We start from the raw sequence: 23,167 nt of genomic DNA, 5'->3' as shown, positions 1-23,167 counted from the left end.
GGTCAGCATGAAGACCAAGGTCCTATTTAAGCCCCGCAATGAGTAGGAGCTAAGAGGTGCAGAGGTCTCCTGTAAGTGTCAGTGTCTAAGGAAAACAATTCCTTTGATACGGCACAACACATTTTTTTCTCTTCTATGCTCCTTTTCTCTGTATGTTCAATTAATCCATTCTTTCTAATAGCTTAGATGTTGCAAAATTAATTTCCAGGCTTGAGATTAGTAACCACACTTGAAACCCTCATACATCCATCCTGTGAAGCAGTCAACATATGGATATGCTAAATCACAGCTAAGCTACACTGTGTAACTTTTAAAATGTCCTCAAGAAAAGCTTTTCACATAAAAGATTTTCAAAACTGACACCTCCAGAAGGCTAATTATACCCTATGATATGAGGAGCAGAAGACATGTAGGTCAGCCGTTGAAGGAACCATTCCACTGATGCCTGGGTGACCTGCTGAGATTTGATGCCCTATTTCTGGATGGGAAAAATATGAGGAATATAATCAGTAGGCTCATGAAATATATAATCTATTTATTATATATATATATATATATATAAAATGCTTTTTATTAGCTATAAATATTTTTTCAGTCCTCTAATATTTTAAATACATATGAAGAGAAAAAGACCAACTTCAGTTTTGTCTTTTTACAACTACTACTTTTTTGGTGAAATAAGATAAAGTTTTACATAAGAGTTTTGGTGTGAACCGCCTCAGACTGCAAGATGGTGCTTGCAAGATGTAATCTGCATCCCTCCTATGCTGCGTGCCTCAGTGGCCCAAAGGAAAAGACCATATTGGTGTTCATCCACTGTACTGCATGCAGACTGAGTCTCAGACAGTAGGTTTCTGAGCAGGCAGATGTATGGAAGTTTGTACAGGGTAATGGTTGTGGGGTTTTTTGTCCTAAGCAAGGCAGTAGTCAAGTAACATTTAGTGGAGAAAAAGTAGAAGATGGATAAGAAAATATAAACTGCTCCAGAACAAGTGCTGTTTATATGGCTTTTACAGTTCTTTGCTTAGGGTTTTGTTGTTGTTGTTGTTTTGTTTTGGTGGTGTTTTTTTGTTTTGTTTTGTTTTGTTTTTTTTCTTAATTGCTCTTTAGTCATCACAATTTGGTATAAATGCAGTCCAGAGTAAATTGTTTGTAGCCATTCATATGTAGTATAGTGACACAGAAATGAAATCTTGGAATGCTGCCCTTAATGTAGCAATTTCACCAGTTTCTTGCAAAACTGTGCTCTCCTACCCTTTCTTATTAATAAACATGATATCTGTTTGCTCTCTTTTCATACTGCACAGCTGTACTCTTTCATCAAGAGGCAGTGACAATTTTTTTTGTCACACTTAAATACAGATTTTTTTCTTCTGTATTTCTGAATAACAGGCTTGGATTTTCCTTATGGAATAGAAATTAAAACAGCCCTGACATTTAGAATGTAAAGGAATTGCTCCAAATGATTACAGTCGTGTTAAAATGAGTCACTCACTTTTGATCCAAACTTCCTGACATACACATCCATATATATTAGTCATTATGACATCATTGAAGAGCTATTTTTACCTTTTTAATAAAAGCAGAGTGCATTTGTCAACTCATCAAATTATATTTAATCCAGTGAACATACAGACTGGTTAGGAAAGACATGCTTTCAAATAACAGCACCGTTCCTTTCTACATGTCTGAAAAGGTTGTGTGTATAAAAACATGTAAAATGTTTGCACTCTTTGAAATGCAGGTGAAAAGCCCTCTGTAAAAAAAAAACAAAAAACACTTAATGAATTAGTTTTGCTAAGGAAAATGAAACTTACCTGTCAACAAATGCATGGTGTAATAAAAAGACTGGGTCATTTGCAGAGCCTTGTACTTGGGACATGGAGCCATTCATGTAGATGTGAAGTGCGTTGTGCAAGCCGCTCTGTGCTGGGTTTGATATCGCAGTCTGTGGATCAGCAAAGCCTGTAGACTCAAGAGAAAATCATATGCTGATATGACAATGTGTATAATTCCTTTTCCAGTAACAGTGAGGATCAAAGTACTTACTTTCCCTTCATTTACATTCAGCTTTTTAAACAAGAGCTTAGTAAAACTTGTAAAGAAGTGCTAATATATTTCGAAGGCATAGCAAAGATGAAATTAAAATAAGCTAAATTAAAACTCCTGTCATGTAGCTAATGCAGTGTGTCAGCAAATGTACTGCTTAATTGCTTTATATTTTTAAATTTCTTTGTTCATTTTGTCTGGCTGCTAAAACGCAACATAATCCTTATGGACATTTATGTGCAGACATTTATTTATGTTGAGAAAACTTATTCACTTTGTTTTCATTTTAAATCTCTCTACTTAAAGGCTGCTAAACTAAACCAGCTATTTTATCTCATCATATACTCAGTCATTTATTAATAGTTTGTCTCTACAGAACACGTTCTTTTATTGATAGGAGCCAACACAATACAAGCTATAATCTCTACAGGAGGATTTGGTGAGTAATCAATAATCTTTTACAGTCAGACTTGCAGGATGGAAGTCTGTGGACTGCTGTTATTTTTGAGGACAATTTTGAGGATGGGCTTTAGGAAGAGTTTACACATCCCAACTCCCAAGATGGAAATACTGGAAGATGAGTTTGTGCATTCGTTTTTATCTTGGTAGCCTGTCTATATTTAACTCTGATGTTATAGCCCTACTCATCATCCCATCACCTATGCTTCCAACCTATTTGCAAGGACTCCTAGTTAGAATCAACTCAACCATCTGATCCTTCTCTGGGACCTTCCCAGAGAACAGGAGGAGAAAGCTGTGTTGTCCTCCCAGTCTATTTCTGAACCTGATGCTAGTTCTGATATTTAACCCATGCCCCAAAATCTCTCATATCTGTCTCTTTTATTCAGTTACTGAAGAGTCTTCCTCTCACAATTTCTGTAAGCTGTAGGATGAGGAAGCATAGTAGAGGCACACTAAAACATCTTCACAATTTAATTATCAAATAAAAAGAGCTGTGAACAATATGATCATTGTGTTGATCCTCAGTGTTTGACAAATATTGTTGCAGTTTATCATATCTGCAAGGTAGAGAAAATAAAGATATTAGCTTTTTTCTATGGGAAATTCCTAATGGACTTTCAACAATTGTTTTATTTACTTCTTTGGACCAAGGACTAGCATATGAATGAGAATCAGTAATATACTTTTGAAGTGAACCTCTCAACAGTCTTGCTATTTGACTCTGTGACTCACACCACAGGGCAATTTCTGACTTTGCAAGCTGGATTCCTTTTGTAGAAAATCTAAAATGTGTGAACTATTAGGGGGTGTTTACTTCAGGGGACTGAGCTACTGTCAGTAAGAAAAACCCCCTTCTTTGTGAAAATCCTAGGGTGTAACATGAAATTTGGGCCCACAGTTTGCTCCTGGATTTGCTCCTCTCTGAGCCACACAAGGTATTAATTCAGATATGGCTGGAGCTGCCTTATGAGCAGGGTTGTACTCTGAACTTGGAAACCTGAGTTTTATACCCAACTGGGACTCTGATCTTCTGTGTAAAATGATTGCATTGCTTTGCCACTCTAAATTCCCTCACTGGGCTTTTTGTTGTCAGTCAACCACTTCAAACAAGGGAAGAGCATCTGGCATAAACCCGCTGCTATTTATAATAAGAATCAAATTGTAACCATAACGCCTAAGAACCAAAATACAATAACAACCATTCGTCTTTCTGAGTCTACAGTATGACAAAGATTTTGAGAAATCCAGGGGAAGTCAGAGTTGAAAACATAATTAGCACATTTGGATAAGGTAGAGTTGACTTACTATGAATATTATAAGTCTTTAAGGTAAAGTAGGTCTGGATTTCAGAAACAAAGAAGAACACATTAACATCTGCAGATTTTAAGTACATCAGATATGGATCAGGATTCTGGAAGAGTCTGCTTGGTGACAAAAACAACAAAGGATAGAAGATCTCAGAGTGAAAATTGGGCTCACAGAAATCTGCATGATGGTGAATGCTATGTTTCCTAGCTACCAAATCAGGGGAGAAAGAGTCAAATATTACTTTTGAAGAATGATGTACATTGACAGTCTGTCCAGAACTCACAGGAAGCAGTGGCAACAATTTTGCCTTTCTTGCTGCTGGCTGCAGCATATGGTTATTGGAATCAGTCAATTTAGCAATACTAGGACATTTCTGTGAATATTAACTGAATATCATATATCTGTGCATCATTCTGAAGCAATTTTTCCACTTCATTAAGTATGTAAGTATGTTTAAGGAAAGAAAAACTTTTTTGCAGGGTCTGGGTAGACAGCTAGATGTTTGATATCAGACTTTGGATGCTTTTTACATTTCTTAATGCATTGCAAACACTTGATTTAATAATTCCTAAAAATACACAGAATACTCATTTTGGCTCTAGACAGCTTTTGATGGAACATCTGCACTTAAGCAATTTATCATAATCATAAAAATCTCTGTACTGGAACAGCTTTAGCAACCCCACCCGCTGGCTCCAGATAATTGGGATCCATGAAGTCAGTGTCAAAGGTGATGTCTTGTTTAACCCTGCACGTGAGAAGTTCTAGTATCTGATCTCTTATTATGAAAAATTATAAATTTTTAAGTTAGCAGGAATAAAGCCATGATCTGATGTCAGTGTATCTCATTAGCTTGGGTCTTATTCTTTTCTCTCAGACTTTTTAAAAGACTTCAGTACAATTTGCTATACAGGATAACATACTAGAGTGGAGTCGCCCAAAAAGCATATGTGAAAACTTCACAGTTTTTTCCAAAGTACAGGAAACTTTGCTGAGGTAGCTGCAGTAAAATCACCTCCTAAGCAGATGTGAGACTACAGGTACAAGCAGTGAGCTGAAATAAGAGTTCCTCATCTCTGTACAGGGGAACTCTTCTTCCTCCAGCTGCCTTGCCCCATGCTGTGCCTTCCTCTCCTCTGCACTAACTTTACCTTGTCAGTCCTTTTGTGAACTGATTTCACTGACTATTCTAGGTAGCACTAAACTACCCTGGAGTGTGGGATGTCAGGTTTTTTTCCAGGCCACTAAAATGCAGAATCTCATGTAAGGATATGATGAGAACAAATGATGGTACCAAAAAAGGACTGACAAATGTCAGACTGCAGTGAGCTGTTAAATCACCTTGGCCAGTATAGGAAGCTGTAACATTGAGACATTCTTATAAACCCTTGGTTGAACATGGTGCATCAGAAATAGCTATCAGGACATACATCAGTGAAGTGACATTTTTCCAGTGATTTGGATTAGAGGAAAATCACAGTTTTAGGGCTTCATAAACTTTGTTCTGCTCCTGCTCATAACACTGGTGATCAGCAACAGTGATTCAGTGGATTTGAAGTAGCTTTACTGAGCCAGGCCAAATTAAATCGAGTGGGAATTCAGACCCAAGTTTATTATAATAGAAACTAATGATGCTGCTCAAAATTAAGGCTGCCTGACAGTTTTTAGGATGGTATATAGGCGGTTCTCATTGAGCATGCAACTAGGTCAGGTGTATGTCTTTTAATAGAGTGCTTAATTATATTAACTGTGGATTTTGCAATCTGCTAACAGAGACCACAGAAGTCTATGCAAGATCAGTCAACTGCAGAACTTTATGCAGGGAAAGCAGGTAGTGTTTTCCTCAGTTGCTCATTTGCCACTGACTGAAGTGCTGTAACTACACTTAGCAGCGGGTATGCAGAGCTCAGAGAGCGTTAGCACTGCAAAGTGCTACAGAAATGGAGGATCCATTTCAACAATCCTATCTGCTTTAATTATTTTGGAGAACTGCTTAGTATCTCTGGCATCATTTAAATACCCATAACAGTTTTGAAAGTGGTTTTCTGAACTGGAAAACAGAATTTGTTACAAAATAAATTTTAGTTTTGTGTGACTTTCTAGGCCAATGGTAAAGATATCTGGTAGGTACTTTCAAGGTCAAATTCTGCTTTGCATGTTGAGGGGATAGATTGCACCCCCAGTCAATTTGCAGAAAACACTATGCTGGATGGTTGATCTGCTGGAGGGCAGGAATCACAGAATAAATGAGGTTGGAAACGACCCTTGAAATAATCCAGTCCACCCTATGATCAAACATCTTATGTCCAGTCTTTCCTTAAACACTACCAGGGATGGTGACTCCACCACCTCCCTGGGCAGCCCATTCCAGTGTCTAATCAAAATTTCTGTGGAGAAATTCCTTCTAATATCCAACCTAAACCTCTTCTGGTACAGTTTGGAGCTATGTCCTCATCCTGCTGCTAGTTGCTGGGGAGAAGAGAGCAACCCCACCTGGCTACAACCCCCTTTCAGACAGTGTAAAGGTCCCCCATGATTCTCCTTTTCCTCTGGCTAAACAGCCCCAGCACCCTCAGCAGCTCTTCATAAGACATGTGCTTCAGACCCCTCACCATCCCTGTTGCCCTCCTCTGGACTGGAAGAAGACACTGCAGAGAGATCTGGACAGGCTGGACTGATGGGCTGAGGAAAATTGTATGAGGTTCACCCAGGTGAAGTGGTGGCTCATAAATCCTACAAGTTTGGGGAAGAGTGTCTGGAGAGCTGCCCATTGGAAACAGACCTGTTGGTTGACAGCAGCTGAACATGATCCAGGGTGTGCCCAGGTGTCCAAGAAGGCCAAAGGCACCCTGGCCTGGATCAGCCATGGTGTGGGCAGCAGGACCAGGGCAGGGATTGTCCCCTGTACTCAGCACTGGTGAGGCCACTCTTGGAATCCTGTGTTTAGTTCTGGGCCCCTCACTGCAGGAAGGACATTGAGGGGCTGGAACATGTCCAGAGAAGGGCAGCGGAGCTGGGGAAGGGTCTGGAGCACAAGTGCTGTGAGGAGTGGCTGAGAGAGCTGGGGGTGTTTATCCTGGAGAAAAGGAGACTCAGGAGGGACATTATCAATCTACAACTGCTGGAAAGGAGAATGCAGGAAGATGGGGGTCAGTCTCTTCTCACAGGCAACAAGCAACAGAAGAGGAAATTAGCTCAAGTTGCCACAGGGGAAGTTTCAAGGATATTTTAAGAGAAAATTCTTCATTAAAAGGGTGGCTAGCCATTGGAACAGGCTGTCCAGATAAGTGGTAGAAACACCATGCCTGGTAATGTTTACAAAACATCTAGACATGGTACCTGGAAATATAGTTTAATAGTGAAAATGTCAGGTTAATAGTTGGACTTGGAGATCTTAGACATCTTTTACAATCTTAATGATTCAGTGATTCTATGGTTTAGTGATGGACATGACAGTGTTGGATTTATGGCTGGACTCAATGGTCTTAGATGTCTTTTCCAGTCTAAATGATTCTATGATTCCCTGAGTATAACTTTTTCCCATTCTCCCTGAGTATGATTTTTTTTCTTAATAAAGTTTTCACATTTTAGAAAAGTTCAGGTCAGATAGATGCATCTGTTTTAAAACAGGAGGAATATAAGAATTTTAAGGCCATATTCTTGAAGCTCTTTTAAGTTAGTGATGTTCTTCTAGTTTATATCTGTGCAGTATTTATGCCATTGGCAAATTCACAGGAAATTTTTCAGGGTTAAATTTTACATACTTTCTCAGGTGGTGTTATTACTATAATCCCTCTAGAGTGAGCTAGCTGCAGGATCCATAGAGTTTGACCTATGTGACTGGAGTAAATGAAAGTTTGTGATTATCTAATTTAGACCATGTCACCATCTACTTATTTTTTCTTAAAATTTCTCTTGTAGAGTTTCAATATGATCTGTTCTGAGCAGTCTTTCTAGTTCTCTAGCAATGGCTCTTTGCAACTTGACATTTTCTCAGTGTGCAGCATAAATTTACCTAGAGGTAGAGGTTCAAGCTGGGTGAGGAATGTTGGCTGTAGCCTGAAACTTTTTCAATTAGAAGTTTCCTGTTGGCTTATTTCATTTTTAGAAACCATTTTTTTCTATAGCTTTATGGATTGCTGTGAAAATACTGAGAAAAAAATTCCAGATGAAAATTTCTCATTTCAGAAAAAAGAAAAAATGGAAAATGATTTCATTTCATTTTGAAATGAAATTACATTTTGAAATGTTTGATGTTTTATTCCATTATTTCATGACAGAATAGCAGTAACAATACATAACTGTGACAGACAATGGAATGCTATGACATGGTTTGGCTTGATACCATTTGTCAAGAGTTAATGCATGAATAATGAAAGAGATACAGGGTTTTAGAATTTTTTAATGCTCTTCTGTGACTTTGCGCAAAACTTAGAAGGCCCTGATTTTCATTTGATGTTGCTGTGAATAAGCTAATTTCAACTGTGGAATCTGGTCATCACAAAAAAGAAAATCTAAATTTTTCAGCCATCTCTTATTCTTAGGAAGTAGCATTCAAGGTGTCACATACCAAAACTGAACTGAACAAAGAAGTGAAATTACTTAATTTGCAGTCAGCTAATCCATTTATGATCTTTCCAGATGTTTTCAATCTAGGCTGATTTTCTGTTCTCTTGTATCCATGAAGTTTCCCATGAAGTCAGCAGTGTTCCCCAGTTAGGACCGCGAATCAACAAATCCCGTTTAAAATTATTGCTTCCAGTGCTGAAGTGTAAACTGCTCTTAACCTGTTGTTTTTCACTTGCAGCAGAATCTGGTCTGTCACAGAGTGAGAGGGCAATTCATGGGCACAGCCTCATGGGAGTGTTTTACTGAACAATATTGACCTTTTCTGTTTATGGCTGTGGTAATATAAATTCTTCAGTGACATAATTTCTGTCTCTGTAGCAGCACTTTATGTTAGTCAAACAGAAATTTCAGCCTGCCTTGTTGTCATCTGCTCATAATGATGCTGATATTTGCCTGTTTGAAGGATAAAAAGTTTTAGTCTTTGTTCCAGTGCACTGAAGAGTGAAAAAGCATGGTTTTGCCCAGAAGGGGATGTTCTACGCAAGTATTATTTTTATATCACAAGTATTTTTTTAATACATAACTGAAACTGAGGTGTAAGTCTCACACTGGTGTAAATCAGGAACTGCCCAGTTAGTCACTGACTTAGTTCTGATCAGCTTTTGTAAACCTAGAGTAACTCCAATAAGGTTAATGCACTTACTTTGGATTTCCTTGGGATCTAAAAGGAATTAGAATTTGACCTTAGATGTGTTGGCACAAAATTGTGCAAATAAGTAAAGCAAGGTTGCAAAATGTTTCGCTTTGGAAAAGAACAAAATGTTAGGAACTACAAAGTGTTAATAGGTTTGTAAGAGCACAGTCAAGAAGTAGGCGCAGACACAGTAAATGCAAGTTACCAATCTAAGCCTGGCATTTTTACACAACAAAAAACCAAGCTAGCCACTTTTAAGAAAGGAGTTAATGCAATTATAAGGGGTTTTCTTCAGTTAAAATTCTTTTCAACCTTTCCACCATCTTTTTCAACCTTAGCCATGAATTCTTGACTTCACATTGCAGTTCAGTATCTTTCTAGCTAAATAACTTGGTTGGCAGAAACCAAGTTTGTGGTCCTGTGGTGTAAATTTGTGCTGAAATAATTCAGGTTAAAAAACAAAATAAAAGAATTCCTACAGACTGTGCTTTTGCTTTTGTTTACAATACCAGTAGCATGATGGTAGACCCTCAGTCTACCATTACTTGTTTACTTCAATTCCTTTTTCTCTACTCCACTCTTTGCATCTATTCACTTTATGGAGTAAAATGTAGGCAAACCTCTACTCAGTTATGTCACCTTTTTCTTTCCAACACTTCAGGTGTCTTCTGTTTTCAAGGACAGAAAGCACAGTTATGTTCAGAGATGCAGACAATGATTGTTTGGATCTTGCTAGGCTGAGACAGACAAATTCTGAATTTCTGACTTTTTAAAAAAGAAAATGGTCCACTTTTCCCAAAAAAAAGCTTTAGGCATTCCACACTGCATTAAGACTAAGACTGAACGTATTAAAACTTTTTCTTAGAATTACAAAATGGTTAAGGTTGGAAGGGACCTTAAATATCATCTTGTTACAACCTCTCTGCCATGGGCAGGGACACCAGTCACTAGATCGAGTGCTCAGGGCCCAAACCAACCTGGCCTTGAACACTTTCAGAGATGGGGCAGCTTCTCTGGGCAACATGTGCTGCTGCCTCACCATCCTCTGAGTAAAGAATTTCTTAAAATCTGATCTAATCCTTCACTCTTTCAGTTTAAAACCATTGCCCCTTGTCCTCTCACCATCTGCCCATATAAAAAGTCCCTCTCCCTTCTTTTTTATGGGCCCCTTTAATGTCCAGGGGTGCCCCAATAAGTTTCCCCTGGAGCCTTCTTTTCTGCAGGCTGAACAACCCCAGCTCTCTCAGCCTGTCTTCATGAAAGAGTTGCTTCATCCCTCTTATAATCTTTATGATTATTTTCTTATCCTCACTCCTACTCCTATTTTGTATTGCTATGCCCTTATGCAGTTTCTTGCAACCCAAAAGCTCTAGGAGATCAAAAGTAGATCATGTTTGATTCAGCTGTTACATGATATTGTAGAATTATATTTATTGATAAATGTTATCAACAACGTCAATGTGTTTTCCTTGCTTATTAACAATTTTACAAGATTCAGCAGAGTTTAGTAGACAATTAAGAATTTCTTTTAGTAAAGGACTTTTGCTTACTAGCCAATTAGGAAAATTCAAAACAGCTTGAATAGCTAGATAGTTAAGATAAACAACTAAATTCTTCTGGAAGTCATACTAAGTGTCATTTTTGAGGGATAACTTAATCCATATTCCTTAGAGTTTGGGAAACAGTCTTCTGTGGAGTTCACAGTGGAATGATATGAACATAACGTGCCAGATGGCAACATCTTGTTTCACCCTTGTTTCCAGCCTGGTCCCTGGAAGACAGTGAATTCCAGGGCAAACACATACCCTCCATGGCTACATGGTTACCTATGGTTGTGCAAAGGCAGATTACTGGATGTTCTCCTTTTCTCTTCGCTATTTTTTTTGTAGTGCCTGGCACTGACTGTAGCAGGAGACTATGTCCTAACAGACTCAGGGTCTGATCTATTCTATAATTCCTAGATTGTTATCAAATGCCTTTAATGTGCTTCTTTCTGTCTGCTGCTATTCCAGGTGAAAGCAGGAATAACTTTTTCTTCCTTTTACAGTTACTCTTCATGAAATCAATTTAATCTGCCCAGAGTTTGTAGATTCTAACCCCAGAGAGAATCAATTTACAGATGGAAATGGTGTAACAGAATAAAGCGTGTTACCTTCCAAAGTGTTTCGGAAACTGTAATTGGCCATTTTATCCATGGGTCCAGATTCATACTGAGTCAGGGAAAGGCAAAATTCGACATCAGCTGAGGATGGGAGCCTTGGAGTTCTTGATTTATCATTGTTCCCAGGATTTCTCCTTATAGGCCCCTCACTTGTGGCACTGCATAAAGCCTGTTGGCTGTTGTACTCTTCAGACCGAGTGCAAATTACCTGTATAAAACACTTTCTATTAGAGGAGTTGCAATTAGAAAAAAATAAAAACAAAAGAAGTACTTTGATGATTTTTTTAAAGAACAAAGAAAATGTACAATGTAATAAGTTTCCTTCAAGATTATATATTATTTTTTATGTTTTATGTGTATGATTTTAATATAAGATGGTTATTTCATAGAAAACAGCCCTCTAATGCACTGCATATTTTTAAATAATACACTGATCTGTATCTGAAATTACCCATGTGGACTAAGGCATCAAATCATTCATGCTCTTGAAAACTCACTGAGGCTAAATTCAGCACAACACAGAGCTAAATCTGCTGCTGAGTTTGCTAAATGGAGGATTTTTGGCTTCGGTAGGCTACTGAACAAAGCCATAATCACAGATATATTTTTTTACCCCACACAGTAAGAGTGGGAAATGTTGACATGAAATGTGAAAAAAATTATTGTGAAAATATCTGTGTGTGAAAATATGTGTGTACTTTGTCAGGGTAAATGGACACTTACTTTCTCTATGTCTCAATGATGCTACACGTACGAAATGGGAAAATTTGCTGCTGTAATTCCTAGAAGTATTGTGGAGATGAACTTATATCACCGACTGAAATACCATAGTGATGGATATTGTGAAAGGATCTTAAACAGACCGATAAAGATGTAAAATACTGTCAGAATCCAGCATCATTTATATGACTGTTCTGGGTTTGCAGACAAAGTCCAATTACAGTGGCATAAAAAGTCATTATTTGTCTGATGATCTGCAGAAGCTGCCAGTCCAATTTGAGACTCCTGGAAGAGCAAGGTAGTTCAATGGTGGGTTTATGAGAATGAAACAGAACAACAGTGGCTCAGAATTCCTGGAAGTTGTTTTGTATCCTTAGCAGGTAATGTTTAGACTCTAAATCAAACTCAACTGTCTATAGTTTTGCTTTCCTTCTGAAAAAAACCACCAAAACAAGTACAACTCCAAACCACCAGAGATTCCTTTAAAACACAGGCCTCTGCAGTTAGCAAGTAATCAATGTGGTTAATGAGAAATTTGGGTAGAGAAATAGGTCTCATTAGTGAGTGAGACATCATAGGTGAGAAAACACCTGACACTGAAACCTGAACTTCTTTTATCCTGAAGGTATATTTCTATTTCATGGGCCAAAACAATGAACAAGAAGGTCAGTGAAAGCAATCATCTTTACTCTGAGTGAGATGGAAGAACATAAGATTCTCTGTTGAAGGAAGAAGATTCATTTCATCTATACTAGCCACACAGAAATGGTGAGATTGAAGCAACTCTTTAGGATGACCTCTGCAGTCAGGGGAGAGGAAGGCATCTCCTGAGATTGATTCAGCTCTCCCAAACCAGATGTCTGGTAGGTGAGATGTACTTACCCCTAGGGGTGCCTCACTCTCTCTCCATTGACAAAGCCAATGAAATAAAATGAGTGAAAAAAATCAATGCAGAAACTTCTCTGGACTGCAGTTAGCAAGGGAAGCAAAATTAAGAGTGTTCAACTTAATGCTCTATTTCTGCATTAGGGTGGGATGAATCACACCCTGAAGGCTCAGATGTGCTTCTGAACTAACTAAAGACAGAGCCAAAGGCAAGTTGATGTGCAGCTGAACTAACTTTTGAACGAGTGGAAGGAGATCAGATGAATCCTTTTGTAAGTGATTTGATGACAAATTCACAGATAATGTTTGATGAAGCTGGTGATATAACACAGAGTCCTTAAGAATCTGGAGTTCTTAAATGATAAATTTTCTATGAATATGAATAACATGAAAAAAAATATTCTCATCTTTTTTGAGGGTATATAAGGGAGCTTATCAGAGCAATTTATCCTTAGACACTTCTCTGTTAGCTGCAATCTGTCCATGTCTGTTAAAACTACTGAGGTGCCCTTGGAGGCTGCAGGTAGTTTTCCAGCAGAGAGTTGCAGGAGTACATTTCCCCCAGAAGCTCACCAAATGGGTCAGGATTGTGACTCTAAGAGGGGCTCATGTCAGGAGTGCGTCTCTAAGGAGTCTCTTCTAAGAATCCCCACCAAGAAAGGAGAGGTAATGGCAAGGAGAGGCCCACAGTTATTAACACAAACCATAGCTCATTCTGGTTTTATAATAGTTTGTATTACTGAGTTAATTCCCATTAGAAGGAAAATCGGTGGATGATTCAGGAGAAGCTCTAGTAATTTCTTTGTTTAGAAAAATGTACTATTCTGTGTCTCTAGAAGTGCATTAGTGATGAAGGCAAATATGTTTTGGCTGGTGAAGCTCAACCTGTTTCTCAGTTGTTGCTTGGCTCAGAAACTACCCATGTGTGGATTTTCTATCTGTCTCTCCTATGGGCTTTACAAGGTTCATATCTCCTGGATTCTCCATCCTGCCATCTCCTATCTTCAACCTTTTTCTTTTGCCCTGGGGATACATCCTTATTGTGTCTTAAAGAGGAATCACATGCTGTGTTCAAGACCCAGTTTTCAGATTTTCGGACAGCAAATCTTCAAGCATGAGCTTCAATATATCTCTAAACAAAGAAACTTTCTCCCTTTGTTCTGTTTATCCATTTCTGTGGGATTTGATGTAATTGTTAGTGTCACAAGGCTTGTAAATTTTTATAGTGCTAATGCTTTTTTCCATTTATGTCTCAGTGTAGCCCTCATTAACTGTCTAACTAAATTCATCCTAAACAGAAGCCAGATGTTACATGAAAAGTTATGGTCAAGAAATGCCACAATATAAGAATAATGTTTTTCCAGAAGGATTTAACTTAGGTGATATTAATTATGGATCTATTCTGAAACTATAATTTGCAGTTTTAATAGTCATGTGATGTGTGTTAGTAGAACATAGATCAGTCAAATGGTTCTTTCTGGATGTAATCTGCATAAAGCATACATAAAATGGGTCACATCATTGCCTTCTTTTCCTTCAGGAATATTTTCTACAGTAAACGTATTTGTTTAAAACATGATATTTTGTTCCTTTTAGAACAGTCCTGAGGAAATTTCTCGGTTCACCCTTGACAAATCTTCAAATTCCAGCTGCACCTGCTTGTGTGAATTCACCGGTTCCAGGGAAATTGTTAGGATGTTACTCTGAGGAAAAGCTTATGTAAGTAGTGAGCAGAGCAAATACCAGTAGATGGCAGTCCAGAATATGCAGCATCACTTCTGGACCTTGTAGCACCCAGCAAAAAATATCCCTCTGTGCACTGCAGTTGAGATCTTGAACACAGCTCTTCAGAGTGCTTCTTAGAAAACAGACTGTAGAGGCTACTGTCTCACACCTTTGGCAAATGGGAAAGCCTTTTGTCTTTTACTTTGCAACTGCTTGCACAGACCAGCCCCTGTGCCAAAATAAAGAGAGCTGCACTACAGAAGATTTCAGTGATGTTCAGTTTTTTGCCTCCTGTCTTTAAATTCAAAGCTTTGGGGAATTTTGTGACAGATTTCCTGGGCTTACTTTTGCTTATTAGGTTTGTGCTCACAAAGGCCTTCAATACTAGTGATATATATCTAAACACTTGGGAAAAGAGGATTCTCTGTGGTATTAAAATAGGTGCTCACTCACAAAGTGATCCAAGGTTCCTCAGTTTGTTGGGGCAATAGAGCCACTCAAAGGGCTAATCCACACCTCTGTGTCCTTTAGAACTGATCCCTTGCACTGCTTCTCCTCTGAGGCCACTGAGCCCCCCTCCAGAAGCTGTACCAGCATATTTTCATAGTGCTGTGTTGCAGATTAGATAGCCTAAAAGAACCACTTCAGACTACAGTCAGAGCAAGCACTTGACTTGCTGAGGTGTGCCAACCAGAGACGTGATGTAGGCACTTCATGGCCTTCCTTGACACCTCCCCTCACCTCTGTTTGTGCCACATGAACTCAGGACTCCTGAGCTGGAGCCTTGGGTACCATTATGGAACCGAAAGAGATTTTGTACTGATTCATTGTCTTTCTTTGTCTTTCACCACTTATTCCCACAACCTTGCTTGGGAATATCATTAAAGCACAGCTCTCACACTGGATTTAAAACATTTGGCAGCTGTAAAGACAGTTAATTTCTCTTTCTCTCTCTCTCTCTCTCTCTTTTTTTTTTTTTTTTTTTTTGACTACATTAGAGCCTGGCATAATTTAATCCCAATTAAGTGGCATCCAGAAGCCATTTACTCACCAAACTGGGAAAATGTAAGGAAATCCCCAGGTACAAGCTGTACCTTGGGACCTTGTTTTTATAGGTGGAACTTTGAAAAGGTTCTGTATCTGCAGCAGAACAAAGGAGATTTAAGAGATTATGTATACTTATATCTGGTTCTTCACTGCTGAATATTGCAGGAATGGAAAAGTTATATATGCATAAGACTGAAAGAAAAGGAGAAAAAATGCAAAGCAAAGCCTTGAAGAAATTCCAATAAATATCTAAAAGAGTGAGGTCCTTAATTGTCTTTCTTCTCCTTATGGCACATACATAAACTGGGGGAGCTGTGAAACTCAAGCTAAAAGGAGATGAGTCAAACATGAACTGACATCATTAAAACAAACCTGGGGCCTTCAAGGTATTTTGTCAGCCTTCAGTAAAATCTGGCTAAGTTTTGCCTTTTTGCTTGAAGGCAGCCCAGAACTGGAGGGCAACCTATACCTGATTAAGCACCTCAAAATGGTGCTGGGCTGGAGTAGGAAAGCCTGTTAACAATTACTGATGAGGTATTCACTAGCACCTCCTGGTCTGACGGTGATTCTCTGCTCTCCAGCTGTCTCCAAGTTGTACCATCACTGCTGCTGTCTCCTTGTCTGCTGTGAAATCACTCAGACACCTCTCTCCAGAGAGAGATGGTAGGCTTCTTCTGCTGGAGAATTATTAACAAAGCCCAGTTTTTATGAAATCTATCTAGCTATTGATTTATGCACCTCTAAATGTGTGTATTCTTTATCTTTCACTTTACGTGACTCCTAAGCAAGCATGGCTACACACCAGGGGACAGCCAAGTGTCCAGGGACCCAGCTCTACTGCCATCCACACATGATCCCATGGACAGCCAACCACAGGGACATAGAGGCTGAGGATACCTAAGTGGTATTCTGATACCTTCCTGCTGAGGTCATGAGGTGGCGTGTGAAGAAGTACCTCTTCTTAACAGGAAATGTTTCAAATTTAGAATCCATGTAAGCATATCATGAGAGAACATGCTTCATAAATTCTTTCTTTATAGTTGCTCCATTTGGACTTTTGCTTTTTAAAGTACCAGCCAGTAGCTGGCACCCCAATCTATTAAGTTGCAACAAAAAATAAAGTTTGTGAGTCCCTTGGGTCTCACAAGTCCACAAATAGATGGATGTCTTTGACTGATTTAAGAAACAAGAAATGCCAGCTTCTGGTGTTTGTATTTCTGAAAATTTCCCACATTTTTTAAAGGTAGATATAAAATAATCTTTCAAATATTGCTGTCAGACAATTCAGCTAGCAATACAACTCCCTAATAAAATGTATTTAGAATTAAATAACTGTGTCTGAATAGCTGAATTCGTATTTCCTATGAAGTCATGTTTTCAGGTAATGGATCTAAAGTACTGTCATTATTAGTTCAGAAGCATTTTATCTATTTTCTATTTGTGTAACTTGTTCCTCTTTTGTAGTAGCTTTGCTTTTGTGTAAGTGGTTCTTCAGGGTGATATAGGATGAAGCGCTAAGGGAAATTTTCCTTGCTCAAAACAAAGAATTGGCAGCAGGCTTATCCCAGCACATCCAAGAGCAGCCAGCTCTCCAGGTTGTGCAGTTGCTTCTCTCAAGTCTTAGGAGAGGCAGAATAGAAGGAGCTGAAGCTGGTGGAGTTTCCTGCTTACCACAATAGCAAACTGAAATAACACTTAGATTCTGCAATTGTTTTTTCTTCATCCTATGTCTACCACACTGTGGGGATTCCCAGACTCTAATGTTAGCTGCCAGCAGAAAGATTCTGCTTTTAATTTGCAGAAGGCTTTTATGCATTTGCAACTCCATTGACTTCAGTTGTTTCTCGAAATTAGTTCTGCTGTAGAAGAGAGAAAAATTTAACCTCCTACTATTTAGAATCATAGAACAGTTTTGATTGTAAGTGACTTTTAAAGGTCAGCTAGTCCAACCCCCCCTGCCATGGGCAGGGACATTTTCAAGTAGTTTGTTTCTTTCGTTTTTTTGTTTTGTTTTGTTTTTTTTCAATTCCATTATTTTGAATAATTGTAGAAAAGGCCACTAAAACAAAAAAATCTCTCAAAATGTCATGAAATGTCTCAAACTCCCATAGAGTTTTCGGTTAAGTTGACATGGAATTGCAAAAATTGCTAAAGCATTAGTATGTCTCATGCAGTCCTAATGCTGAGTGTAACACTTAAATCATCACAAACAACTAACCAAAAAATGAGAAAACCCTTCCCACCCACCCTAAAACATGAGCCAGGCAAACAAACAAAACCATTAAAGATTCCTGATAGTCTTGCTGGTAAAAAAGAGGCAGGAATCAGAAGTGTCACATAGATGATAAATATGAGAAAAATGTGGATGGATAATTCACTCAGCCAAGTGGTAACAGCAGCATGTTGAAGAAAAAGTAAGGAGAAAGCAAGAATTTCAGCATGTATCCATGGGTATCCATGTTGCCATGGCAACCCTTCAATGGAATAAAGTATTTTCTCCTTTCTTTAGGATTAAAAAAAATAGAAAGAGGGATGCTGTTCTGCAAATAGGCACTTTACCTTTTTTAAAAGAAATCCAAACCATTTCCTAACATAGTAGGCTTTGTTTTGTTATGCTTCAGAAACACACTTAAAATTCTAAAAGGACACCATATTATTGATGTGCTATTCAAAGGTTTCTCTTGCCCTCTTTTTATTCTGAATGCTTGCTAAAAGCCTAAATTCCTTCAAATTCCTTAAATTCCTTCACATTTCTGGATCCTCCTTTTTTTTTTTTTTTTTTTTTTTTTTTCCCCACTCGTGCTGTTTAGCTACAGAGCTTAGATAATCAGAGCATTCTGCAGCTGATTTGTGGCTGTTTTCAGGTTCAAGTGAAGGTTATTTTTGTCCTCTTTTGATTTTCTAGAATGATATTATGATCTCTTACATTGTGCTACTCAAAGGAACTGTATTGATTGTTATTCCCTATTAAAAATTGTTTAAATTTGGATTCAGTGCTAATAAAGAAATATCTTTACCACAAACTCATGATTGAAAATGCAGATCTGTTTAATCTTTTTCCTTATTTCTGTAGATAAGTCAGGAGAGCCATACATAGATAGAAGATATTAGAGAGAAATAATACCGTTTGAAGATAAAGTTGGCACTTATTTTGGAAAGTTTGATAAAATTGTAACATTTCCAGAAGTGATTGAAAATGTGTGATAAGCATTTTTCAGAAATTACAGGTAAAACATCAGCAAACTACTTAGGTGCTCTTATGTACAGACACTGAATGTGTTTTACACATAGTTTATCTTTTATTCCTGAGCCTCTTAAAATTATACAAAAATATCTCTTTGAGGAACTTGTTCCATTAAAAAATATTTAAGACTATATTAGTGGGAACTAACTTTAAAAGAGAAATTATAAACATGACTGTTTCTTAAATATATTAATTGCTACTAATAAATTTTCTGGGTGTTTTATTACCAAGATGGAAATATCTTAAGAATCTGGATACAATTGATAAAACCTTTGGAAAAAAAAGGAGCCAAACACAACTATCTGACAACTGCATGTCTTTAAAAATTCTGTTTGCAACTTGCTGATTCCTGTGTTATACCTGCATCCTCCTGCCTTGGTTTTCTCATCCAATATACAGTATTGATAGCTCCACTTGACACATGTAATCAGTGCAATTCTGGTATCATTTAATCCACTTTACCACATGTACAATTTTCACACAACCATTTAATGCAGCCCACTGCAGAACAGCATAAGATCCACTTCTTTCTGACAATACAATCTAATTAAGTAAGTAGAGTTGATCCAAATTAAAGCTGCTAGAAATAAGAAGAATATTAGAAAACAGGATGAAAATGCATATTTGTATCTGTTTCTATTTTAAGTTATATAAACACTAAATTAAATGTGTCCAGGGAATTTCTGGGCATAGAGGCCAAGTGATATCAATAATCCATGTCTATGTCAATAAAATAACTTCGGTTTCATGAACAGTGTGTCTCTATGCAAACATTTTCCTGGCAATGGTCCCTGAAATGGTACCTCTCTCAGGGAGACAAAGGTATGCCAGAGAATAGCCTAAATAGTTCTGTTACTGCATCCCCAAGTGCTTGACTAGACACACCCTCTATTATTGAGAGAGCACAAATCATGACTAAATACAGCACAACCAGCCCAGTAAGCCCGGCTGGGTGCTGATTTGTAATGTGCCAGAATATCCCAGAACTGCCTGAATTTGTCTCTGTGTTAAATTACTAAAACTGCCCAACCTCCATTTGGGCTGTTGCTGCAGAAATAAATAGAAGATAGATTTAGACGAACATAATCATAGACTTCAACGCCAGAAGCAACTGTTGCTATTGTCATGATGGAGTGTGTCTATTGAAGCTAATAGACCTTTGTCACTGTATTTCAGGCAATGTGGCAGTGACGAGCAAGAGACAAAAAAAGCTCTAAGTGTTAGAACAACATGCTATAGTTCAGCTATATGAGACCTTATCACTTATGTGTACATGTAATTTCACCATGTTTTATGGGCCCATTTGAAGTGTTTTTAATTGGAAGGAATAACTATTGCATTTGCCTCTCAGATCCTTTGAGCAACAGAGATTATTTCTTCTCTATTTCTTTGAACTACTGATGTGAATTACACAGCTGAGTCTTCTCTCTTCTAAAGGTTTGGTTTACTTGTTTGTCTGTTTATTAATATTGAAAGCAGATTAGTTTAATTTGACAATTTTTAACTTGTGGATGGGAGGAATGCTTTGGGAGATGGGTAGAGTGCCTGAAAAGCCTTTGCTTCTATTTCCAGCATTCAGTCACCTATTGTTTTGCAATGGTGCTAGAAATTTATGTGCATAAATCCTGCTTCTCTGACCTAACTGGTACACCAGAATCAAGCATGTTTAACCTGCTAAAGACCATCTTTGGATGCAAAGGCATAACTTTCCCCCTTCCACTTAACTTTTATGTTCTTAATTAAATCACCTAAATCCTACAGTCAGAAAGAAATGAGACAAAGTTACAAACAAACATTTCCAAATGAAGATTGTGTCCACATAAAATCCAGATTGCTCTCTGGTATTGCTTACTTTCTCTCCAGGAAAAGAAGTATGGCTTAGCCCCCATCTTCTGCACCTTACCTAAATTCTTAGAATCAGGTGGGATAATTCCCTTCCCTGTTACTTGGTGGGTTCTTACCTGCCATGAGTAGAAAATTGATGCCGGGCTGAGTAAATTAGGGTTGGTGGGATGTCTGCCGCCCATGTACTCATCGTTGCAGACCTCGCAGTCCTCTGCATCTCGCCAGTCCCAGTAGGGGATGGTGAAGTTCTCGTCCCCTGTTATCCTCTGGATCTGGCGCTCCCACATCAGCAGAAAGACCCGATGCCAAGGCAGGAAACCAGGGGCTTCGTGGGCAAAATCAATGTCCCGCCACACTTTGGAGCCACCTAGGAGTGTGTCTCGAGAGGCGTAATAGTGCATCCACACAAAGAGATCGTACACACTGATGTCTCTGAACATGGGGTTGGAGCCGTTGTTCATCTGAGCATACGTGCCAGTAGCAATAACGTAGTCCTGGCTAGGGATGTTCTTTGCCAAGTTAAGATAGGCAAGAAACTTGTTCTTCTCACTGACAGTGAGCTGGAAGATGTTTCTTCTTGTTTTCAGCTGCCTTTCAGTGCAGTTGAGCCCAGAGAAGCCAAATTTGCACTCGCCACATCTGAATCCCATGAAGTTGCCTACACATCTACACGTCCGGTTGTAAAATACAGAGGGCCAGTCCTCTCTGTCATCCACTCCTGAGAAAGGGAACTGTGGTCCCAGTGGGGCCTGGGAGAGAAGAATGTTCTGGCAGGACCCTCTGCCAGAAAGCTCCCCACAAGGAGACCCATCTCCATCCCAGGGGGGACAGCACTCCTTGCTCAGCAAGCTCTGCACATTCGCACAGACTCTGGGGAACTGCCCAGTGGACGGCTGAAGGATGACGAGCAGAAAACCCAGGGCAAATAGCAGCATACTGACAGAGCAGCAGGAGAGCATCAGAGTTTTGCTTCAGTGCCTCTGACCCCTCCAAAGGCCCGCGTGTGGAAGGAATTCCTCCCCTCCGCCAGGAATGCTTCTCTGCTGGCTTCTGCTGTAGCACACCCTTCAGTGTCCTTTCCCATTCCTACACGAGATGCATTTACACAAAAAATACACTTCAGAGTTAATCTCATTATCACATGTTCTAGGTGAAAGCCAAGTGACTTTCCCCCCACCCCCTACAAGTTTCAAAATGCAGGCTTTTATTACAAACTTTCATCTTCTGCCTAGCACATGATTGGTCTCCCCTGGCAATTGGAGAGGAAGTAAAATTAGCGTTTGGACAGAGAATCAATTGTAAGTTTCTGGAGTTCTTAGTTTGATTTTATGCTTTAGAGTAAATGGTTTGTTACATAAAGGCGTGGCAGAATCTGGTCGGTTAAATAGGGAGAACAGTGAACCTAAAAATGAAAAAATAAAGAATTTGTGAGAATACTATTTCTTTTAACAGGAAGCAAAAATAAAATGAGATCAGATTAAGTGTGAACGTAGGGCAGAACCAGAACAAATTATTTGACTAAACATTTTTACATTTCAGCGTAAACTATCTTTCTTGGATTAGCATATGACAAAGGGAAGTGAGGGAAATAATATATTTTTCATCAGAAAATAATTTCTGTTCTCCTAGAATTGATAATGTTTTCACAGTTGATGACACATAGAAGTCTGCATGACAGTCTTCTCCACAGTTTTGTGGGGAACACAGACAATCTGCCAATAGATTTTCGGAAAGCACTTTGAGCATCCGTCTTTGGATCAGAAAAAACCCCATTGACTCCTGTTTTCTCCTATTAAGCAGTTTGCAAACACCATATCTGTGTTCTTTACTCAATATGTTACTGGGCAGCCTCCAGACCACCCACCTTTTTCTTCTTGTACAGTAGCCTGAGCAGGTCTGACAGGGCTGCATGAGCAGATTTAAAAGTTAGACATTCTTTGAAGCTGCCCCTTGCAAGAGGACAACTGTTGCTTTACTGCTGGGCAAAATGCACATGAATTATCCATCATTTTCTTCAGCTACTACTGCTGCTAGTAAGAGTGGTTTTATCGGGTTTCTTTGTGAAGCTTTGTGAATTATTTCCTTGTGCTTAGGGAGAGCGGGAACAACATATAGGCAAATGAAGTGAGAACTTTGCTGGGAAAGGAGGCCTTTGCTGGGATCAGGAGGTCATCACATGACCATGCTGAGGAGCACGAGGTGCTTTAATCCTGTTGACTTCTACGCCTCAGGTATTCCAGGGGATTATCCCTGAGTCCCACTACCAGGGAGCCTGTGATGGGGGAGCCTGGAGCAAGAAGGACAAAGGGAAAAGATTTGCTTTTCAAAAAATATTTCTAACCATAGTCTGATGTTTACTATTTTTTTAGCTGATTCTCCTGGTTTCTATGTTAAGCTTGTAAAATAGATTCTATCATAGAAATGTTACATGTTTGATTTATTTTATTTTATTTTATTT

General features: G+C 38.7%; 1 protein-coding gene across 1 annotated transcript in view; it reads right to left on the bottom strand.

The window, feature by feature from the left end:
• The window catches only part of TYR (tyrosinase), a 41,358-nt gene extending 19,442 nt beyond the window's left edge, over nt 1-21,916 (bottom strand). The window contains exons 1-3 of the mRNA XM_063393504.1: nt 20,826-21,916; nt 11,235-11,451; nt 1,818-1,965 (exon numbers count right to left, since the gene is read on the bottom strand). Coding sequence (XP_063249574.1) covers nt 1,818-1,965; nt 11,235-11,451; nt 20,826-21,668 — 1,208 coding nt within the window. The 5' untranslated portion in view covers nt 21,669-21,916. The remainder of the gene's footprint in view (nt 1-1,817; nt 1,966-11,234; nt 11,452-20,825) is intronic.
• Nucleotides 21,917-23,167: the final 1,251 nt, after the last annotated feature.

Source organism: Prinia subflava, chromosome 3 (genome assembly GCF_021018805.1).
Source record: "Prinia subflava isolate CZ2003 ecotype Zambia chromosome 3, Cam_Psub_1.2, whole genome shotgun sequence".
Classification (NCBI taxonomy): domain Eukaryota; kingdom Metazoa; phylum Chordata; class Aves; order Passeriformes; family Cisticolidae; genus Prinia; species Prinia subflava.
Note: the sequence above shows the minus strand (reverse complement) of the source record. Positions and strands in the feature narration are given on the sequence as shown.